At 40.0% G+C, this 22,361-nt stretch overlaps 1 protein-coding gene across 5 annotated transcripts in view; it reads right to left on the reverse strand.

Moving 5' to 3' along the window:
- stk11 (serine/threonine kinase 11) overlaps window positions 1-22,361 on the reverse strand; it is an 88,373-nt gene that overhangs the window by 50,629 nt on the left and 15,383 nt on the right. For all 5 annotated transcript variants that reach the window (XM_033046542.1, XM_033046541.1, XM_033046540.1 and 2 more), the window contains exons 2-4: window positions 9,252-9,335; window positions 6,586-6,675; window positions 5,343-5,475 (exon numbers count right to left, since the gene is read on the reverse strand). In XM_033046542.1, coding sequence (XP_032902433.1) covers window positions 5,343-5,475; window positions 6,586-6,675; window positions 9,252-9,335 — 307 coding nt within the window. The remainder of the gene's footprint in view (window positions 1-5,342; window positions 5,476-6,585; window positions 6,676-9,251; window positions 9,336-22,361) is intronic.

The raw sequence follows: 22,361 nt of genomic DNA on the forward strand, positions 1-22,361 counted from the left end.
TCCACTGAATATAAGCTCAGTCGATCCATTCTTATCATATGTCAGTCCCGCCATCCAGGGAATTAAGTTGTTGCACTCCCTCAATAGCAAGAATGGCCTTCCTGAAATTAGGAGACCAAAACTGCACACAATACTCCAGGTGTATACCTAATCTGACAGCATTCACATAATAATATGCCTTCTTGTTCTTGCCACCAGAGGATAACCTCACCTTTATCCACATTATACTGCATCTGCTCACTCACCCAACCTATCCAATCACCCTGTAGCCTCAAAGCATCCTCCTCGCAGCTCACACTGCCACCAAGCTTTGTGTCATCCGTAAACTTGGAGATGTTACATTTAATTCCTTAGACTAAATCGTTAATATATATTGTAAATAACTGGGGTCCCAGCACTGAGTCTTGCGGCACCCTACTAGCCATTTCTTTAAACGTTGCCCCTCTCACCTCAAAGCTATGCCCTATCATATTACATTTCCCACCCTGAGAAATAGGTTCTGACTGTCTACCTTATCTATACCCCTTATAATATCATATGCTTCCAACAGGAATCCCCACAACCTCTGGCATGCTAAGAAAAATCAATCCAAGTCTGCCTAATCTCTCCATGTAGCTAATACTCCCTACCTGGTTATCATTCTGGTAAAACTATCGTGCATCCTTTCCAAAGCCTCCACATCCATCCTTTAATGAGGCAGCCAGAACTGGCCAAAATACTCCTAAGTCCAGCCTAACTAAAGTCCTATAAAGCTGCTTTATGACTGCCTGACACACTCAGTCTCTCCCTATTCCATATGCATTCTTTACCATTTTATCTACTTGTGTTGCTGCTTTCAAGGAGTTATGGACTTCAAGATCCCTCTGGACATCAATGCTGTTAAGGGTCATGCCATTAATTGCATATTCTCCCCTTACATATGTCGTCCCAAAGTGCAACACCTCATATTTGCTCTGATTAAACATCACCCGTTTCTGCAGATGATTTAAATGTTGCTGCATACTTTGACAGCCTTCCTTACCGTCTACAAAAAATGTCTTGATTGAGGCCATAAGCTAGTAAATTTATTTTAGCAGGGTCAGGAACTTTAAAGGACTCCAAACAATGCTGGAGTAAGAACAGAAACAAAACCCTGCTTTTGAAGAGATAAGTAAGGTTTCTTCCTCTTCCATAGCTGGGAGATATTGCCTGTGGACATGGTTACAGACACAGTATGATCACACCATCTCTCACTTCTTCATTGTCTTTGTGCTATCAGCCTGGGCAGAAATCCCGGGGGTAGACGGGGTGGACACATTTCCCCCCCCCCCTGTTTTGTCATCCAGACTTTATCGGACGCTTTCTAAGGGGTGAATCGCCCCTTTGCGGGGCCTTTCAATTCGGGGCCGACGGAGCTGCTGTTGGTGTGTGTGTGGACGGAGCTGCTGTTGGTTGGTTGGTGTGTGGGTGTGGGTGTGGGTGGGGGTGGGGGGGGGGGGGGGGTGTGTGTGTGTGTGTGTGTGTGTGTGTGTGTGTGTGTGTGTGTGTGTGTGTGTGTGTGTGTGTGTGTGTGTGTGTGTGTGTTCGCTGTCTCTGCCAAGAAATTGTGTCCCCACCCCCATGTTTTGACACCGGTTTCTGTGCCTGGCTATCAGACTGAGTACCCAGCATCCAATTTAGATTGATAAACAGGACAATCTCAGCATAGTAACAAAATATGCCTGCAGCACTCAGCTGATCAGGCAGCATCTGTAGAAAGAGGTAAGAATTTTAGGTGGAAGGAACATCATTAGAAGCCTTTGTCTGGTCTCTTTAACCATAAACATTAATTCTGCTTCCTTCAACAGATGCTGTCTGGTTTGCTGCGTGTTCTCCACATTCTTAGTATATTTCAGATTTCCAGCATCTGCAGTTATTTTTTTTTGTTTACACCCTTTCTTCAATCTGCAAGATAAAATTGATAATGTAAATAGATTCACGGGGAAAAAAAGGAATAAAATGTGCAACGGAATGAACGATGGGAAATTTGTGAAGATTGGTGGAGGTGTTTTGAAAGGGAGTGACACAGAAAGAATATGAGAGTATAGTTCAGTTCTCAGAATTTACCTGCAATGGCGTTGAAGCAGGAATGGACACAATTAGTTCAGACAATAGAGTTAAGAAAATAAATGATAAACCTGGGAAAAATGCAAGATCAGATTTATGCCAGGCTAGTAGGAGTAGGGAGGGGGAAGGAATTGGTCAAGGTAGGATTTGATTTGACCTGACAGAATAATGGGATGTAACAGAACCGATCAATGTAGCTGAACACTTTGTAAGAAGGAAGATCATGAACTCGGAGGACATTGAAGGGACAGTAAATTAAAGAAACGAATTCCTAAGCTGTGCCAAGTTAGTATTGACATGCTGGGCTCCAGTGAGCTCGCTGGAGCTTAGCATGCCAATGCTAACCTGACACCACACATTAGTCCAAGCCTCCTCGAGCTCTGGACAATTTTGGCAGCAGCAACCCAAGCTGCCACATCTGTGGAGCAAGCAAAAACTGAATGGCATTGCTTTAATCTAGGATCCTGCATGGAATGAACTATTCCCTAGTAAAATATTCCAGTAAACTCCATACTGTGGTAATTCTGCCTTATAATCAAAGGAGTTCTCTAGCATGATTATACACGAGCTTCAATAGGAAACACCACAACAACAAATGTGGATCTCTTCCAAGTCATTAAATGAGCATTAATGCCTTGTGTATAAAGTTCCCAAAAATTCATCTTCTCTCAGCTTATTTGAACTGCTTTAGTATTTTGAAATTGATTCTCAACATAATTCCTGGAACAGGCTTTGATGATGGAAAAAGGGAGCCGTGATGATAAAATTGGTCTAGCACAGAATTCAAGGACTTGCAACAAAAATAAAAGCAGCTCGTAATATTGGAGCAGGCAGAAAAACATCTTCAAGCACTGGGCGAGAAGACAATGCCACTGAACTGGTAAAGTCTGCATCCCTGCTGAGAACACCTTTATATATTTCTAATACAATTATTTCACTGAGATCCTTCTGCAAAATCATACAATATGCTCAGATCCATATTGAGATTGTTTCCATGCCTCTCAATTGGAGACTTAAGAGCTCCAACTAATGATGGCATGTAGAAAAGCAAAATTTGAATGTGGCGAGTGAAAATTTCTGTGATCTAAACGATGGTTCTTTCCTCACTGCTGAAATATTGGAGTCAATCTCTAAATGTGCATAAGTAATTTCAGCTCTTTCAATGAAGAGGATGGATAATGCACTTCACAATATAACAGTCCACCACTAACCTGCCCTTTGTACAATGAGGCAGACCAATTGGCAGACCAATTTCCCTCCGGGGATGAGTAAAGTTCTATCTTATCATATGTGACTAGACTTTAGAAAACATGGAGTACTCCTGCATTTTAGGAGCCACCATCTAGCCAAGGTGGACAGCATGATGAAATTCACCATCACATTCAGTGGACCAGAACTGTCTTTTCTCTCAGCATTTAGCCATCTGAGGGAAAGGGCAGTTCGAAGTGCCAAACTTTAAACACTGCACCCCATGGTTTGCCCAGGTCAACAGACAGCACAGAGGCTCTAACCACACTGGGTCTGTTCTTGGGAAGGCCATTTTGTTCTCTTCTCTGACACCAATCTCCCGAAACAGATGAGTATCTGTTTCGGGAGATTGGTGTCAGTGAAGAGAACAACTTCCAACTTCCATCGTGGCAAGAGATTATCAGGTGGACCAGGAGAAAGAATTTAAGAATGCTCCCAAAATGTTCATGAAAACATTACATCGACTCCTGGCAATCCTTGGCATTATACAATTTTAGGTGGAGATGCAGTGGTCAGGATGGCACCGAGAATCTTGTCCATGCAACTAGAGGGGGGTCTGGTGTAAGTGGGTAGTTTGAGATAGCATGCAAGAAACATGCCATCTCAAACTACCTAGTTATCCAGCCCCTCAGACCCACATGAAAGAATTGGCAGATACCACACAAACTTCATGGTCACCTTTTAACCCACTAGTTGGAGTGGAAGCAAGTCAACTTCAATCTCGAGGGACAGCATAAGAAAATGCAACTTGCTGAAAGTGATACATGTTGAATTCATGGAGCGAGATCTTTGCTAATCTAAAAGACACACAACACCCCGGCCATGCGCATAATACCACTGGGAATGTGGTACAGGAGCCCGAGAACAGTTATCTCCAGGTTCAATAACAATTTCCTTGGATTAAACCACCCTGCACAACTCTGATCACAACCTACCTCTGCACCGGACCACGATAGGTGGCTGCTATACATACTTTGGTTTTTGCACTATCATGGTTTAGTTTTCTAAGAATAACCAATAATTTATTGCATATTTATCTTTGTCGTTGTTGCATCCTATGTGCATGTAAAGTTACTGCAAATAAGAACTATTATTCCAGTTCATATACAGTGGTTAAGACAAATAAGCACTCTTGATTATCCAAATTCTTAAAAGGGGAATGTTTCCTAGATTCACAAGATTTAAGTGTGCAGAAAATCAGGGAAGATTGCAAATGTCTTAAAGACCCTTCCAAGGGTCCAAAAAACATCAAGTGTCAAGCGTGCACGTATTGTGAGTGTCCTCCTTACTCTAAAGCTGTAGCATCTGGGTTAATAACCATAACACTATAAAATGGTAGCAAAACTACTTTCTTGAAAAGAATCCGTACAAGCACAACCAAAGGGCTTCTTGCTGTGCTGTTATTCTATGATTCTGGACAGCTTTGTTGCCATAAAGGACGCATCTTCACCTCCACACATTCACCATGTTTCCTAGATTTAGAATAAATTGCAACTTTAAATATCTTTAATGTCTTTGGGCAGTATCTAATCTCATGTTTTGACAGTCCCTACAAAGACAAAGCTAAATACAGCCAGTCGGAAGAAGGGTCTTGAACCAAAACATCAGCTATCCACGATCTCGAGGGATGCTGCCTCACCCAGTTATTCCAGCATTTAGTGTCCTTCTTAAGAGGACAATCTTACTCGACTTAGAGTGATCACCTGCAACCTGCTGAGTTACCTCCAGCAGTTTGTGTCCTTTTTCGAAATACGCAAGCCTTAAGTTTACAATTAGCATCTTTTCACGCTAATGAGTGTCTGCAGTTTGGAAGTGTTTTCTTGAGTTTGAAAATATTGAAGATTAAAAAAATTGGTTGTAAAGAGCTATCATTAAATGTATGCAATGACTGAGAAGTAGTCATGTTTTAAAAAGTAATGATTGATACCAGCGTGCATTTATTCAAAGTTAAATGAACAATGTGTGTATATATATATATTGCACTATATGATATGAGAAAGGATACATACTTCAGCTACTCCTAGGTCTGAGATTTTCAAAGTGCCATCTGTCGTTAGTAGAAGGTTCCCTGGTTTAATATCTTTGTGGACTATCCCTTGACTGTGCAAATATTCTAGACCATCAATTAGCTGGCAGAAGTACCTGTGAAAATTATTACGAAAGAAACATGTTACAGAGGGATAGCTAATTAAATCAAGCAGAACTAATGAAGAATGTTTTGGCCTTTACAACTTAAATATGAATGACAAAAAACACTTACTAATACAAAAACATATTTATACAATGGCTGAATAATTATACGAGATAATAAGAGATAATAGTTGGACCCTTTATTTCTGCTTACTATATCCATTGACAACTTGGGACTGAATTAGTTTCATGACAGCAAAGTATAATAGATAAGCAAATTCTAGCCAAGCAAATTCAAACATCAATTATTACCATTTCTAACATCTAACACCCTTTGTGATTTTTTTTTTTTTAAAACATTGCACAACCTCATTTACAAATTACCAAGGTTTATTTAATTAATGAACCGTTGAGAATATTTTTTTATTCCCAGATAATATCAAATGAAGTATCAGGAACAGATGTCCTCGAACAATAGTAATGACAGAACAGACTCAAATCTTGACCTTGAGAATGGTCTGCGGATTTCAATATTTATTGCTGGTCAGGGATAAAATGAATTGCAGATTTAATCCCCCCCATGCAAGACGGCACTCGATATTATCAAGCAGCAGCAGAACTCAAAACCTGGAAACAACTACATTATGAGTTAATTAAACTTTGCAAATCTGCACTCAGGCACTAAGTTTTAAAATAAAAAGGTTTTAAAGTTCAAAGTTTACAAGCTTCAAAAAAAAAATGGGCAGCCAAGAAAACTAATAATTTGAAAGTCTCATAAATGCTTTCCAACTGATGCCTCTATTTCAGTGGTGATAGTGAACACCAAATATTTATGTTTATGTTAATAACTTCACTTTGGAATTCTTATCAATTTTGATATGGTTATGAATACAGAAGTTTTAAAATAGCAACAAAAATGAATCGTGAAAAATATATTTTTCTGTGAAGTCAATTGTTTTCAGTGGCTTCACTTTCTAAATGTAACAGAGATATGACTAACAGAGGACTACGAATAACAATATCATTTTTGGGCACTAAAAATTTGGAATGTCTTTTCCAAAAACGATATGTCAAATTTGTATATTCAGAAGTCATTCATAGTATGGGATTAAAGTTACCTACCCATGAGCTTGAAAAACTGGAAATTTCTTATCGCTGACACTGTCCAACATTTCTTGCATTCCACACACGCAGTATTCCATTATCATATACGTTAGTCAAGTCAAGGAGAGATCGGCACAAACTTAATGAACATACCAACAACTTGTGTAGCTTCAATATTGAAATGCTAATAGTTATAAATGCATAGAATATACATTAGTCAATAAATTAATGTTTTTTAAAATTTATAAGCACATGTGCAAGAAATAATTATTTTGGCGTGCGCTGTATTTATATCTCGTTCCTTAAAGCTTATCCTTAATATTTAACTATTAGTTTAAATCCTTGGAAGGTGAAAGTGAACAAAATTTACCTTTAAAGGATAACTTTATTGAAAGAACACTTCATATGAAATATATTAAATAAAGTGAAACATAACAATATAGCAATAAGAGACTTCGCAAATCCATTTCAAACTTACCCAAGGCCAATCTTAATATCACATTTAAATAAAAAAAATAGAAAAATGTGAATTACTAAGTGGGCAGTCACAAATGTTCAAAATACAAGAGTTGTGCATCTTGAAGAGGAAATATTTTCCTTCATAGCACGTTGGAAGATCACTTTCTGCTTGAACATAGATTCTGGTCCTATCCAAACCCAGGAAAACATGCAACTACACATCAGATTAGATTTTGTCAAGAAGAGACAACATTGAAAAGAAAAGTTGTTCCAAGATGTGTGGTCCATTTGCATCCTACTCCCTAAACTGTTTCAACTTGTGCAAAGCATCTTCTGTAGATTATCCATGTCTTCCGGTAACTGGGACAGGCCTACTGCTTAGTTTATCATGATGAAAAATATAATTAACAATACACTAGGATTCAAAAAAATACTAATTATAACAGGTTTGTAACTATTCTACCATATGCAAAATAAAGATTGGGGCACATGTACAGAACAAATGGAAAAATAAAAACATAAAATTATTTCTAACATGCCATTTTCAAAAGCTGTTCTGAGGGAATGACACTGGAATTAGACAATAAGAGTTTCTCGGGCCAGAGATATTGTCACCAGTTCTATAATGCTGCATTAACTTAACTGCACTATATTTCAAAATGCCTAATTGTTCTATAGTAAAATATAGAAACAGTTAAAATTAAAATCAAACTACAAATATATTCAAAGCATAATCTGCAAAGAGTGCAAAAAGACACCCTGGTGAGAGATAGTAACCTCGGGTTTCTCTCCACAAGCGTAGTCACATGAGATTGCTGCTTATTTTACAATGAAGCTACCAACACTTGCCATCTTTGCTACCATTGCAACTTTATATTACTAGCTTTTTTATTTAAAACTGGCTTTTTAAGTGTATTTTAAACATTTAAATGAGAATTCCCAGCTGGTAATGATTCCAAATGAAACATTGCCAAAATCTATTCTATCCATACCCGATCAATAATGAAAATCTTAAGACACATACAAAGGAACCATGTATACTTTATTATAATTGCAGTTAAAAATGCTCATGCTAAAAATTTGAATTTTAGGTCACACAGCAGGTTACAAAAAACGATATGGAATGTCACACAAAGAAATGCAAATGTAAATGTGATGTTTCCAATGAAACGGACACCAATAAAATAACATTCATTAACTGAGATTGTTCGTTCTTTTCAAAAAGGCCAGAAAAACAGCATTCATTGATTTCTAATATATTTAAAATCTGATGATCATTGCTTTTGCTACAGAACAAAATTCATGCCCGTCCACAGGTTGACCGTAAATGTGGGCAGTTTTGCACAGGACTTGGCAATTGGCTACAGTAAATCTAGAAAGTTCGGGGATCAGGAGCGCAACATATAAAGTGCCAAATTTGCTGGCACAAATCTACAGAATTGTTCACTATACATTTCCCCATTATATATTCCCAAATATGGGAGTGCAGTGATAAAATAGGATCCGGGAGGAATTCCATACCATTTCTGCTGGGAATCTGCTTACTGATCTTACACAAGATCTTTACACTGCTGATTTGAATAGAAATGGAGTTGCTTTGCAGAGGAAAGACAAAAATTAGGAAAGCAATGCAGTTTTTAAAATCAGTTTTTTTTTAAAGAAAAATTGTGCAATTAGTCATCAAAGCACATGCTCTGTATATTTATACTCAGTATATTTTTTAATTAATCTTTAGAAATGAAACTGATTTTTTTTTTTTTTTTAAGTTTTGAAATGTTAACAACATCTAGTGATCAATTGAATGTAATGGAACACATTTACAAAACAAACCTTTTAAAAAAAAAACCCTTGTTAGTTGTTGAAGGTATCATGATATTTGTCATTTTGATACACGTGAAATTAGTGGACATTTTTGGTTAATTAAGCCATATATCATTCTACCTCCAAGTATAAGAGGCAATAGTTGTATGGTTTCCAAAATCATTTTATACATTGAAACCCATTACTTGATCGAATCCGCTCTGAAGAATCTCTCAGATGATACAGTAACTTTTAATTTAATGTACAACCTGCTGCATGTTTATACTGCTATTGTAAGAAATTGTACTGCTGTTGTAAGAATTTCATTGTTCCGTTTCAGGACATATGGCAATAAAACACTTTTGATTTTAACTGTACATCAAAGAATTTAGTGCCAAATACTTTCAGCCGTAGAAAAAGGATATATCTTTTGTTTTTCATCATTATATAGCACATCTACCAACTGGATTACATTTTTGTGTCGTAGTCTCCTGAGCAACTGGATTTCCCTGAAAATAAAAAGATAAAAAGTTTAAAAGAAAGGTTTACATGGCCTTCCACATTAAAGCAGTATCAATATATTCCTGGCCTTTCATGTTAAAGCAGTATCAATATATTCACCCAGTGTCAGTGGCAAGTAGAGGCAGTTTGGAGTCAATCCAACTTTGTACTTACCTGGTGTGGATGACCGGATATCAAAGTACATTTACAAATGTTATGGATGGGAAAGGTTTAGACATGGATAGGAAAAGTTTAGAAGGATATGGGCCAAAGGCAGGTAGATGGGGGTTCTTGGCCAGCGTGAGCAAGTTGAACCAAAGGGCCCCTTTCCATGCAGTGTTGCTCTATGACTAAAAACAGAGACCCTTGAGCACATTCTGGGACTTCCAAGTTCATGTGGAAATGTCAATGTTGCTCACAGTTACGTAGAAAACTGACATTATTTAAGCAGTTGCTGACATGCTGCCACAAAATCAATGTTTCAATGTTTTTGTTTTCTTTTCTTTTGAGACAATGAAACTTTTTTTTCAAAGCTCCTTTAAGGTCCAACACATTTTGTTCAGAAAAATTAGGCTGATTTAATCGCTTTTGCAATCACATTTCAAGTCCTCCAATTTGAAGTGTGGTTACTGTTGCAATATACTCAAACCGAAGTTCCCACGTACAGCATAAGGAAGCTCAAAGAGCAGTTGATTTTTTATGGCAGCATTGGCTAAAAAAAACTGACGTACATAAATGATGGGGTTTTTTCCTCTAAATGGCTGTTATTTGGAATTCACAATAACTTATATGATGCCAGTGCGGTGTAGATCGTAAATGTAACAAAATCAACTGGCCTTTCGTTACCACAAAAAGATAAAATTATTTAAAAAAGCAAAAAGCAGGGAAGTGGGGTGCAACAGGAAGGCAGGAGGAAATAGCAAATGACAACACCCATGATTCAGTAGAAGGTAGAAATAATTCAAATAACTAAAAAGGATAATGAAAAAACTAAAACAGTAGGGCCCCAAGGAAGAAACAAATGGGACAAGAGGTGATGTAAATACTGTAGTAGTAGCAAAACCATGGGCTGAACTTAAAAAAAAAATTAATTGCATCCCGATGTTTGCACTGCATGCAAGCAGATGATTGGTGGCTTTTGGAGTTCCATTTGAGCACAATAGAATATGAAGGCAGAAAATTAATGTCATAGACAACCAATGCTGAGTTATGTTCTTCACAGTAGTCAATGGTTTTTTGGTTTTGCCATTGCAGAGGAAACAGCAAATTGTGTACCAATTGAAAACAGCACAAATCATCATTCCAGCTGGAAAGGTTTGGGATCCGGACAATGATAAGGAAGATTAGGGATGTGAAGGAAGATTGCAGAGTAGGAAGGTGTCTGAGAGCAAAGGCTTTATCCAGATTGGGATGTTGATTGACAGTTAAATATTTTTTTCGCATTTTCACCATGATAAGGAATTATGATGCAAAGTTCAGAAGTAAATCTTCAAGAAAAAAAAAAAATACTATTTCATTTTAAAGAGAGCAAAAATAACCTAATTTCCAAATTCTGTACCCAAATATTTGAACTTTTATTGCCTTAAATGACCATCCATTGAGTGCAGGGAAAAAGTAGGGAATAGATGGGCTAAAATTTAAATAAAACATGTATTAAATGCCTATTTCCCTTGCAATGGACATGTTTTTGATTTAAAGCGTTTTCCCACATTTTCTTAACAAATGTAACAATCCAAAATATGTTTTAGTGTTTCCTTTCTGGAACTACATTCCATTTGAAAGCCAATTATGCACATTTAAGCTTAAACTAAGCTATACATAAAGTCCAGTTAAAAAAATATCAACAATTCCTTTTCCATACCACAAGAGAGCAGTAACAGAATGTCTTATTCCACGAGAATGTTAAACTAGTCATGGAGTTTACAATGGATGCAACCCTAGAAATGTCTCACATACCATGTTTACTCATACATGCAAACAAGGTTGTATAATGTATGGAGTTTAAGGGATTAAAACAACATGGTATCAGTTACTATGGTTCTTCCATACCTTCCAACAGGCAGCTCAAGTGCAACAATGTGTAGGTTTAGAAGCTACATAAATTCAATTATACGAATTGATGACGGAAAAGGTGCAAAGAATACGCTTCTTCTTGGAATACACTATTTTCAACTTAGCTTTTGCACATTGTTCAGTCACATAACACTCTACTCAAACAATAATTAACTGAATAAACATTGCTTTAAAACAAAACTTGTTTCATAAAAGGTATTCATAAAACCGTATTTCCCGGCAATGAAGATGCACCTGCGTTGCTAAATTGTGTTTAAGTTGCTAAATTTTGAGGAAATGGATGGCGGGACAGGATCAAGGGTTTGGTTTGTCCAGGGGTCGGTAACATCGCCTGCGTGCCCTGGGACAGGCTGCAGTTCCCAGATCCCTCGCATCCCCGGGACTGGCTTCAGTTCCCAAATCCCTTGAGTCCCCGGGACTAGCTATAGTTCCCAGGTCGCCTGCAAGCCCCGGGACTGGCTGTAGCACCCAGGAGCGAGCCCGGGATGGAGCAGCCAACCTTCCCCCCAGTAGCTGCCCCCCAACCACCATCTCCACCGGTTGTGCCTGTGCCGAAGGACACCGTCGCTGGCTGGCAGGTGGGCCGGCAGAAGGCACTGGGGTGCCGGCCAGTTCCACTGTCTGGTCCCGTCGGCCGCTCGCAGCCACACGAGCTACTTCCCTCCCCGGCCACAACGCGGTGGCTCCGCACCGCGGCAGCGATGAGTGAGTTTCCCAGGGAGCGCTGTCCTGTGCACGGCTGCCCAGCCAGCAGCTGTCTGTCTCTTCATCTTTTATTTTTTATTTTAGTTAGTTTGGAGGCCTAGACTTTTTTTATGTGGGGGGGGGGGGGGGGGGGGGGGGGCGGAAGAAGGGGGGGAAACTACCTTTCAGGGTCCCTACCTGGTCGGAGAGGCAGCTTTTCTCCGGGCTGCAGCTTCAACCCGTCCTCGCGGCCTACCAGCGGGCCTGGAGCAGCGTTTCCTGTCAGGGACCGCCCAGAACCTCGACTTCGGTGGCGGCACTTCGGTGGTGGCACAGCGCTGGAGCGCTATCGCGGAGCGGGCGATGCCTTGCCCGGGTCGCCGCGCTGCAGCTCCAGTGAGCTGAGACAGCCGGGTAAAACATCGCGGAGCTGCGGGACTGTGGAGCGACCAGCTGCGGGCGGCGGCGCTGAACTTAACATCGGGAGCCTGGGATCTCTAAATGAGAACGCCAGTTGTGGAGCTCCAACCGGCGCGGCCTTGTTGGCTTTGGAAGCCGCGGCCTCCAGTGCGGAAGCGGCCGTTCCAGGGTTCCCAGGCCGCTGGGAGGACTCTCCCGACGCCGGAGCAACATCACCCGGCGAGAACGGCCTGGAACATCGGGCCTCCGTAGAGGCAACAATGGGCCCAACTATGGGTGAACTGGGGTTGGGGACTGGACTTTGCGCATTCCCTCATTGTGGGGGGATGTTCTATGTATTTAAGACTCTCATTGGTGTTATGTCTGTATTCTTTTTTTGTGTGCTGCAAAATGGCAAAAAGCATTTCACTTCACTACACCTGGGTGTATGTGAATGTGACTAATAAAATACCTTTGATACCTTTGAGTTGCTGGCATGATCCCCGACCCCCTCCTTCGCAACTCTCCTGCCCTCCCCACAACTTTACCCCTGGCGGCCCAGCCAATTTGTGCAGCCCAGGCCATGCTGACCTGGGCCAGACTCCCCACATGTTGTGAAACGAGCTCTCTCCCCACCCCCCAAAGTGGCACTGTCCTTTTACAGCCACTTCCCATCAGCTGCCAGCAATGAGGGATAGACTTGGCTATCCCTCAGTACAGCAACATCGTTCTTGGTTATTGCTGTACTGAGGGATAGCCAAGTCTATCTTTCTTGGCTAACAACCTAATCTTCGGCCTCCAAGATGCAGGTAAAGTTTCGTGCCTTATTTTTGGGTAAAATCTTTTTTTTTTAAATAGCGTTCATTGCCGGGAAATACGGTATTTAACAATTTCATGCATTATATCGCGTTCCATGTACCGCAATGCATTGGCTTTAAACGCTACTTATATTTTTTCAAGGGGGATTATAAACAGAATCGTTGATATTTACTCCTCCTATTCTTATTAGCCACTGTATTGAGTCTTGATGAGTAAAATTTCTGCAAAGGTATTGGCTAATTTTATTTGAATTGCTTTACTGCCCTTTCCAACTAATTTAGGCAAACCAAACAGTCCAAGTTGAAGTGGTCGCTGCCAATGGGTTTTTTTTGTTCAATCAAACCCATTTTGGAGAATTTAATACAAAAACCAAAGACACAACTCAAGATTCTAAATCCCAAAACTTTCCTCAAAATAAGCGGTTCCACTTGTTTATTTATGACTTTGTGAAGCCCATCTCCCATTATGCTTATGTTGAAACTAAGTCACTGGAATGCATAACAGAAGAGAAAGTTGCCAACTCTAATGGATACAGGGCCAAATTCCATGAATTGTGCCGTTTACTACATACACTCGCAGCTATCAACAATCACAAATCGGAATCCTACTGAACATTCATATCTTCCACAACCCACCCAAAGCACCAGTCATTAAACCTTCATCTTGCATATATTGCCAGCAATTGCACCACAACATCAGCCAAATACCATGACTCTCTCAAAAACATTTCCCATTCTCTTTCGCGGAAAAACAATGCACTCTGGCAGTTCGCCAGCATGATCAAAATTTGAGATATCATCTCTATCCCAGAGGGAAGCAGTTTTGCGAAACTGAAAACCCCATTATGGAGACAATGGCGCTGAAACTATGGAAAGTGACAGTATCCCCATCCTAATACAAAACAAAAAGGTCAACAACAAAAAAAAATCAGATCAGGGCAGCATCAGAAACTGGGTAGACACAAAATGCTGGAGTAACTCAGCGGGACTGACAGCATTTCTGGAGAGAAGGAACAGTGATGTTTCGGATAAAGACCCTTCTTCAGAACTGGGTAGTCAGGGGCAGAAACAAAAATGCAGGGAGAGTTGAGTAGGGTGGTGGCGTGACTTGGGAGGAGGAAGATGAATGGATAAATGACTAAAGAATATGATGCTGTGATTGCAGAATAGTTATCCAAAATTGCTGAAGGAATGAAGAGGGTTGCTGGACATCTGGCGTTTCAGGTATGTCAAGTCTGAATTGCTCCAATGAGCCTGTTTAGAAGAGGATGAATAGAATCCAGGACCAATCATGCCCAAACATTGCAGCACAGAGGTTTTGGGCCACTCCATCCATTCAATGATAATTCAACAATCTTCAGCTTCAGCCTTCAGCTTCCATCACACCATAAATAAACACTACAGAGGTGCCAAAGTGGAAGCTCAGATTTCTGCATTGCAAGATCAGAGTGATCCCTTGAATGTTGCAAAAGGCTTGAAGGATGGGCAGCAGTCCAACATTCTGCCCTCAAGAGCTTTCCACTGGTGATAAATCTTGTAACTTTAGTATAAAGGTCAGGCATATTATGGAGAGTAAGCAAACAAGGAATTTCACAACTTCAAGCTATACAAAGCAGAAGATGAACATAATGTATTGAGGCAACACTTCAGCTCCAGAGGAACTCGGCATTATTTGGAGGCTGGTCGCAAGGTTCACAGAGAACTGCTGACCAAGCGTGCCTTCATGAGGCCCCATCCTATTCTAGAAGCTGTACAGTAATAGCAGCAAAATACATGAGTGAACAAAGAATACAGCATAGGAACAGGTCCTCGATGTCAAGTTAAATTAATCTCCTCTGCATGCACGTGATCCATATTCTTCAATTCCCTGCACATTCACATGCCTATCCAAAAGCCCTTTAAATGCCATTATTGCATCGTCCTCTATCGCCACACCTGGCAGTGCAATCCATGCACACACCACTCTCGATATTTAAAAAAATATGCTGCATATTTCCTTTAAACGCCACCTCTCTTAGCCATGTCCTCTAATCCTTGACATTTACATCTTGGGAGAACCTACTCTATGCCAAAACGTCATCATAGCATCAATGCCATTATTGATAAAATGCCCCTCATAATTTTATATACTTCTATCAGGTCTCCTTCAGCCTTCAACGACCAAAATAAGTTTGTCCAATCTACCATTCTAGTAAACATCTTCTGCAGCCTCTCCAACGCATCCACATCCCTCCCATAATGGGACAACCAGAACTGCACACAATACTCAAACTGAGGCGTAAACCAAAGTTTTATGAAGCTGCAACATGACTTCCAGATTATTACAAGGCAAACATACCATATGCCTTCATTAACACTCTATCTACTCGTCTTGACATTTTCAGGGAGCTATGAACTTGGATCCCAGGATCCCTCAATACTGTTAATACATTAACTATATATCTGCCACTTACATATGTTCTCCCAAAGTGCAACACTCCACAGTTGTTTGGATTAATGTCTATCAGATCGATCATCCTGCAGTGTTCCATAGCAGCCTTCCTCATTTCGGCCATTCGGCTCGTAGGCCCTACTCCTGCACCTATTTTCTATGTTTCTATGTCTGCAATTCCACCAATTTTGATGCCGTTTGAAAACTCACTAACATTTATGTTCAATTTACATCCGTCGTGTATATCACAAAAACAGTAAAAATGGCATTTGAGCATAGCTCCCCACAGTACATCCTCATTTCACCACAATCCTGTATCTTCTACGAGTAAGCCAGTTCAGAATTCATCTGAGCAAGTCACCATGGATCCTGTGAATCTTAATCTTCTGGATCAGCCCAACACGAGGGACTTTATTAAATGCCTTGCTAAAGTCCATGTAAACAATATCCACTGCCCTAACCTCATTGATCACCGTTGTCACCTCTTGAAAGAACTCAAATTCGTAATACATAATCTGCCACAGACAAAGCCATGCTGACTCTCCCGAATTAATCCATTCCCTTCCAAGTACAAGTAAATTCTATCCTGAAAAATCCTCTCCAATAGCTTCCCAACTTCTGAATGCATCAAGAAGTTGTAAAAATACACGGTTGATATTTCGTTTTGCGAATTCTATAAAGAGTAAATTTCCATGAACTCCAACAGCCTAAAGCAGGGTTCTCCTATAAAGTATAACCTTAATATTGTAACTCAACCATCACCAACAACTGGAAATTGAGTTGAAATAGCTTGTAGGGATTCCCAATAGCTTTTTTTAAAACATACTAAAATGCACTTGCAACATTAAGCAGAAGCTCTCGATTTATTCAATTTTTAGGCCATATGAGGATAGCACAGTGGGTAGAGTTGCTTTCAATACTGACTATAGATGCTGCCTGTTCGGAGTTTGTACATTCTCCCTGTGACCGCATGGGTTTTCTCCAGGTGCTCAGATTTCCTCCCATATTCCAAAGACGTGCAAATTTGTAGGTTAAGTGATATAGTGTTTAGGATGCAATACTGGGACATATGTAACCAGTGTACAAGTGATTGTTCGTCAGCGCAGACTCTGTGGCCAAATGAGCTGTTTCCATGCTGTTTCAAGCAGCACAATTCTAGCCTATTGCAAGTATCCTGTTTTCTTCTGTATTAAGCCAAACTCAACCTTCCGTTAATGGAGAGATCCTCTTATGGCCCCAGCCCATTTTTGAGAAGCCAAGGTCAAGTGATAAGCGAAATGGATATCCCTGCAAATGATCATCTGCATATTGTGACAAGCATCATTACATTGCAATATACAGTCTATATGAAATGCTAGCTGAAAGACATTACGTTTTATGTTAAAAAATGTGTATTGGACCAATGTTCACTCTCTATCACATTCAAAGTAGAAAATCATTCTATTAGCACAAAATCAATGTAGACATCAGACATTGATTCAGTTTTATACAACTGTTAGTTCGTTTCAGTAAATTTGCGTAATAATGGCTGGAAAAGTTTACAAACTGCAAAAAGGTAGCAGTGTATATAAATAAGTTGTTGCAAAGAAAGTGAAAAACATTAATGACTTCACAATTCTTATTGCTCAAGTTTTACTGTAGGTGTAGAAAATGCCACACACCACCCTCCAGGTAAATAATGCAAGGGTCATTCTTTAATACTGTATTTTATACTTGGTATTTCCATTATTACCACCAGTGAATTGGTGAATGCTGCATGTGTTTTATTATTAGATACTTGAAGGTGAATAAAGCTGCCAAAAATTATAAAATGGAAGCAAAGAAAAAAGATGAAATAAAGATTAAACAAAATTTAAACTAAAAACCAGTCTGTAAAACTTAACATGGAGAGCTAAAGAAATGCATAGAGTCTTTCAAAAAACTATACCCTACTACATAAATGTCAGTTTTCACATAACTGAACTTTGTTCTAGGTCCAGTATCTAAAACTATTGTTTGCAGTGAGCATTTATCTTGGCATTAGGAATTCAAATCTTCCCAATAGGAGGAGTGGTTAAGGACAGAAAATGAGAAAAAAAAGCAGCCGCAAGTTTCTTGGTTAATATTTTGTCTGTGGTTTGATAATATCATCTCAATATACATATTCATTGGGTTTCTACTGCAACTCTACCTATTTGGTCATGACAATTTTCTTTACCGCTTGAAGCAAAACAATAAGTTCATTTGTCTACAGTAATAAAACACTTGGAACTATGCTTAAAACTTCAACAGCACAAGCGCCAAACCAACATTCCTAAACACATGGTTGTTGATAGCCAACGGATGGCTTTAATCCAACTTTGCAAATACACAGGCAAGAAATAATTTCTGAACACCAATAATGGATTTTATTGTAACTTTTACTGATAAAGTGTACCATAATAAAGCAAAACACATAAAAATTAGATGCACGTCGGATACTGGGCCTCTCAAGCCTGTGCTTAATATAATCACGGGTGACTGTATTGGAACATCAACTCTGCATTCCTGTCGATCTGTGGTAACCCTTTGCCTCTATCATGGATGTGCCTTGATCGGACATCAAAATACGCAAAGACTCTGCTTCCACCACCCATTTAGGAAGAAGTCCAAATTTTCATAACCTTCATTGAGTAAAACAGTTTTGCTTCATTTGTCTTATATGAACAAACCTATAATTTTTAAATTGGTGACCCACAGATTATTTGTCCCATAAGAGGAAACATTCTCCCTATATTCATAACAAAGTGGTTTCAGCAAGTGGTTGAACACAGAAAATGAAATATACCCACACAGAACAAGATTTTGAGAGGAAGTGCCAGGAGTTGTGCATGCAACTTCTGGCAAATCTTCCTACAAGTACTAGCAAGCTTTGAATTTCCACACATATTTAAATCGCAATCTTGCTCTCAGCATCTATCCTTGAAATCACATGATTTGTGGCTTGTCCAATTCAGTTTCTGGTCATTGGAGATCTATTAATCATCGATGCAGAGTTCTTAGTTATAGCAACGCCATTAACTGAGAGAGGAAGGTGATCATAGTCTTTGTCGGAGATGGTTGATGTGTAGTACTTGTGTCTCACAAGTGCCAAATATCAACCCATTCTTGAATGTTCTCTAGGTCTTGCTACTTGCAGTCATAGATTGCTTTATTTTCCAAGTGGTTGCAAATACTATTGAACACTGTGCAAACATCATACCGATGGAAGAAAAGTCATTGACAAAGCAACTAAAGATGAATGGCCCTAGGATACTATCCGAAGGAACATAGCCACACTGCACAACATAGTGACAAAAACTGTTAGAGCTGCTGTCACAGAGTCAAGACCTGGTTCGATCTTAACCTCAGGTGCTGCCTGTGTGGAGTTTGCACGTTCTTCCTGTTATGTGGGTTTCCTCCAGGCTCCAGTTTCCTCCCACATCCAAAGACGTGCAGAGATAAGTTTTTTTGCCTTCCATCACAACGATGTGATGGATGTTTGTGTAAACTGTGTTGTGTCTCGGGTCTTTTTGTTTTGTAATGTATGGCTGCAGAAACGACATATGACAATAAATTGAATTGTATAATTGTATTGTATTGTTTGCAGGCTAATTGGCCTCTAAATTGCCACTAGAGTGTAGTGAATGGAATGTGAAAGTGGGATAACATAGAACTAGTGTGAATGGGTGGGCAAAATGGCCTGTTTCCAAGCAGTATCTCCAAACCAAACTACTACAAAGATGTGCTGGGACCAGACGATTAACACAAAAAAGTGCAAATAAACTACGAGGCTCGTCAATCTTCCCCAGCCTTTCAATATGACCATAGTTGATCATTACTACCCTCTACTTCCCTTCTACTTTATCAGGCAGATGCCAGTGTTATATCTTGGCTAAAGACAATGCCAGCAGGCTCAGATGGACAATTTTTCAGAGTACAGTAGAGATGCGATCTCTTATACCTTGCCATATATATAGTGCATTCAGCAGTTTCTTAGTATTAGGTAGAGTGAATCCAATTGACTGAAGACTAATTTCTGAGATGGTGGAGATTTCAGGAGGAAATATTCCTTGTCACTTTCAACTCAACATGGTTTGAAATATTTCACCACTGTCTTTGGCATTTATATGTTATCCTCTGCCACTGATGAGGATGTGGTTCTTCTTGGAACCTCCTCCTTGCACTTCTACCATAATGTAAGTGGCACTTACTCAAAAAAAAACACAGAAAATGATCCAAAGGATGTTATGATTATTCAGAAGCAGACTCCCCAAAGACACTGGATTGTACATACTACAAAAGAAAGGATGGGCCTCATAACTTAATGTGAGGAAGGAAATTTAACATGCCCTTCTGATCAACGCCCATGTAATTTCTGAAGCTTGCGTACTTAGAATGAGCATTCTACTTCAAATAAGATCACTGCTGTGCAGCCAGTGATCATAACGATGAGCATGCCGCTTGCACCAAGCACTGTGTCTACACTTCTCATTGTGGGAATGCAATTATATTTAATCTGTCCCATTGCTCATAAAATGAATGTGCAGAACCATCTTGGAGCCATCTTGGTGAACGGCTGCTAACCAGCAGCCGTCCGTTTAATTCTTTTTTGTTGTTAAAGTTTTTAGTAAGTCTTGTTCTTCGTCTGTTGGAGAAATGGACTTCTTAATGTGGGGGGAAGGGGGTAATTATACTTCTAGGTCCCTACCTGGTCGGTGAGGCAGCTTTATCTCCGGGCTGCCCCGTCGACCCGTCGACCCGTCCTCGTGGCCTACCAGCGGGTGTGGAGCGCCGTTTCCTGGCGGGGACCGCCCAGCACCTCGGCTTCGTTGGCGGCACAGCGCTGGAGCGCTATCGCGGAGCGGAGCGGGCGATGCCTTGCCTGGGTCGCCGCGCTGGATCGACGCGCTGGAGCTCCGGTGAGCTGGACCGCCGAGATCAACACCTCCGGGCTGCGGGTCTGCGGAGCGGAGCGGGCGGCGCCGACTCAAACATCGGGAGCCTGGGAGCTCCAACCCGGCGCGGCCTTGTCGGCTTCGGAAGCCGCGGTCCCAGGCTAGGAAGCGGCCGTTCCAGGTGGCCCAGCCGCTGTGAGGACTCTCCCGACGCCGGGGCAACACCACCCGGCCAGAACGGCCAGGAACATCGGGCCTCCGTAGAGGCAATAGCGTTGGCCTCAATAGGCCTGACTTTGGGTGAACTGGGGATGGGGACTGGACATTGTGCCTTCCCCCACAGTGGTATCCACTGTGGGGGGATGATTTTTTTGTGTGTAAGTAAACATGTTAGTCTGTGTCCAAGATGGCTGTCGGAAGGGAGAGCGGACGCTGGCGCGCTTTAGCTGCCGCTGCTCTCTCTTCACATTGTGTTTTTTGATTTTTTGTCTTTGGAGCGATTTGGAGCTGTCTTTAATTTGTGTATTGGTGATGTCCTTATTATTCTTTTTACTCCGACTATATGTTTTTTTCTCTTCTGTTAATTTCTGTAAGGTGTCCTTGAGACTTTGAAAGGCGCCCGAAAACAAAATTTATTATTATTAGAACAATTTAATACATATTGCCCAATATCCCTAGAAACTGCAAGTCACCATGCTTAATATATTGTAGTCTTTTTTTGATACATATTACAACGTAAAGGAGAAATTGAATATTGTTCTCAAATTAGGCTTCCAGCTGGGCAACACCATTTCAAGAGGGAAGAGCAGACAGAAATAAATTAAAGAGCTGTCAAGAACCTTCCAAGTTTATTTGGCGTCTGGCATTTCAACAGCAGAACAAACGCACTTATAGTCACAAATCCTGGAACTGCAAGAACATTCTAGTAAGTAAATGGTATACTAGGATAAATGCCTAGTAAACCTAAATGAGTATTTAGTTTGGGAAGTTTCTGACCACTTCTATATTGCATTACTGTATCAAAAGTTGTTTTAACTGTATGTGGACAGGGTTGAAAATAAACAAATCTGCAAGTCAAAAGAGGCAAGGCTTCACTCATTCCAAAGTATTTGACAAATATTCAGAAAAAGTCATGGATTGACCAACATACTGGACAACGACAATTATGAAACGAGTAACTCTTTAAAAGTAAAATAAACCAGCATTTTGCCTATTAAATATCAATTTAAGTTTAGAAATGGTGTTTGAGTATCCACAATTTTAGAACTACTGGGCTATAAGGTCATATTTAGAATTATCCGCAGTTTACAATTCTCATATAGCCTGTCTCTGCAATCATTGATCCCAGGAGATCATTTAAAAAACAGAAGCATCCAGAGGCCCTTCAAAAAGTTACATTTATTTGAGAATTATTGAAAATGAAAATGGAAAAGGTATTGATTTAAATATGTTTATTTTCTCATGTTTTGTTTGTACTGTTATATTGTTTAAAGAAGTTTTTTTTGGGATTTCGTAACATTACCATCCTTGCATGCTTTGAGTCAAGGTGATGGGTTTTCAATTACATATGGCAATGATTATTAACTAATAAACTGGGATAGGGTCTTTGAAAAATAAACTTTATTACATACTTTGCTTGAAAATATTTTTAGCTGCTTATTCATCACTTGTTTTTCCACAGAAAGCATCACATACCGTCAATGTCTCCAAGGGACTGATTTTAAATAACCTCAT

This window comes from Amblyraja radiata, chromosome 29, assembly GCF_010909765.2.
Source record: "Amblyraja radiata isolate CabotCenter1 chromosome 29, sAmbRad1.1.pri, whole genome shotgun sequence".
Taxonomy (NCBI): Eukaryota; Metazoa; Chordata; class Chondrichthyes; order Rajiformes; family Rajidae; genus Amblyraja; species Amblyraja radiata.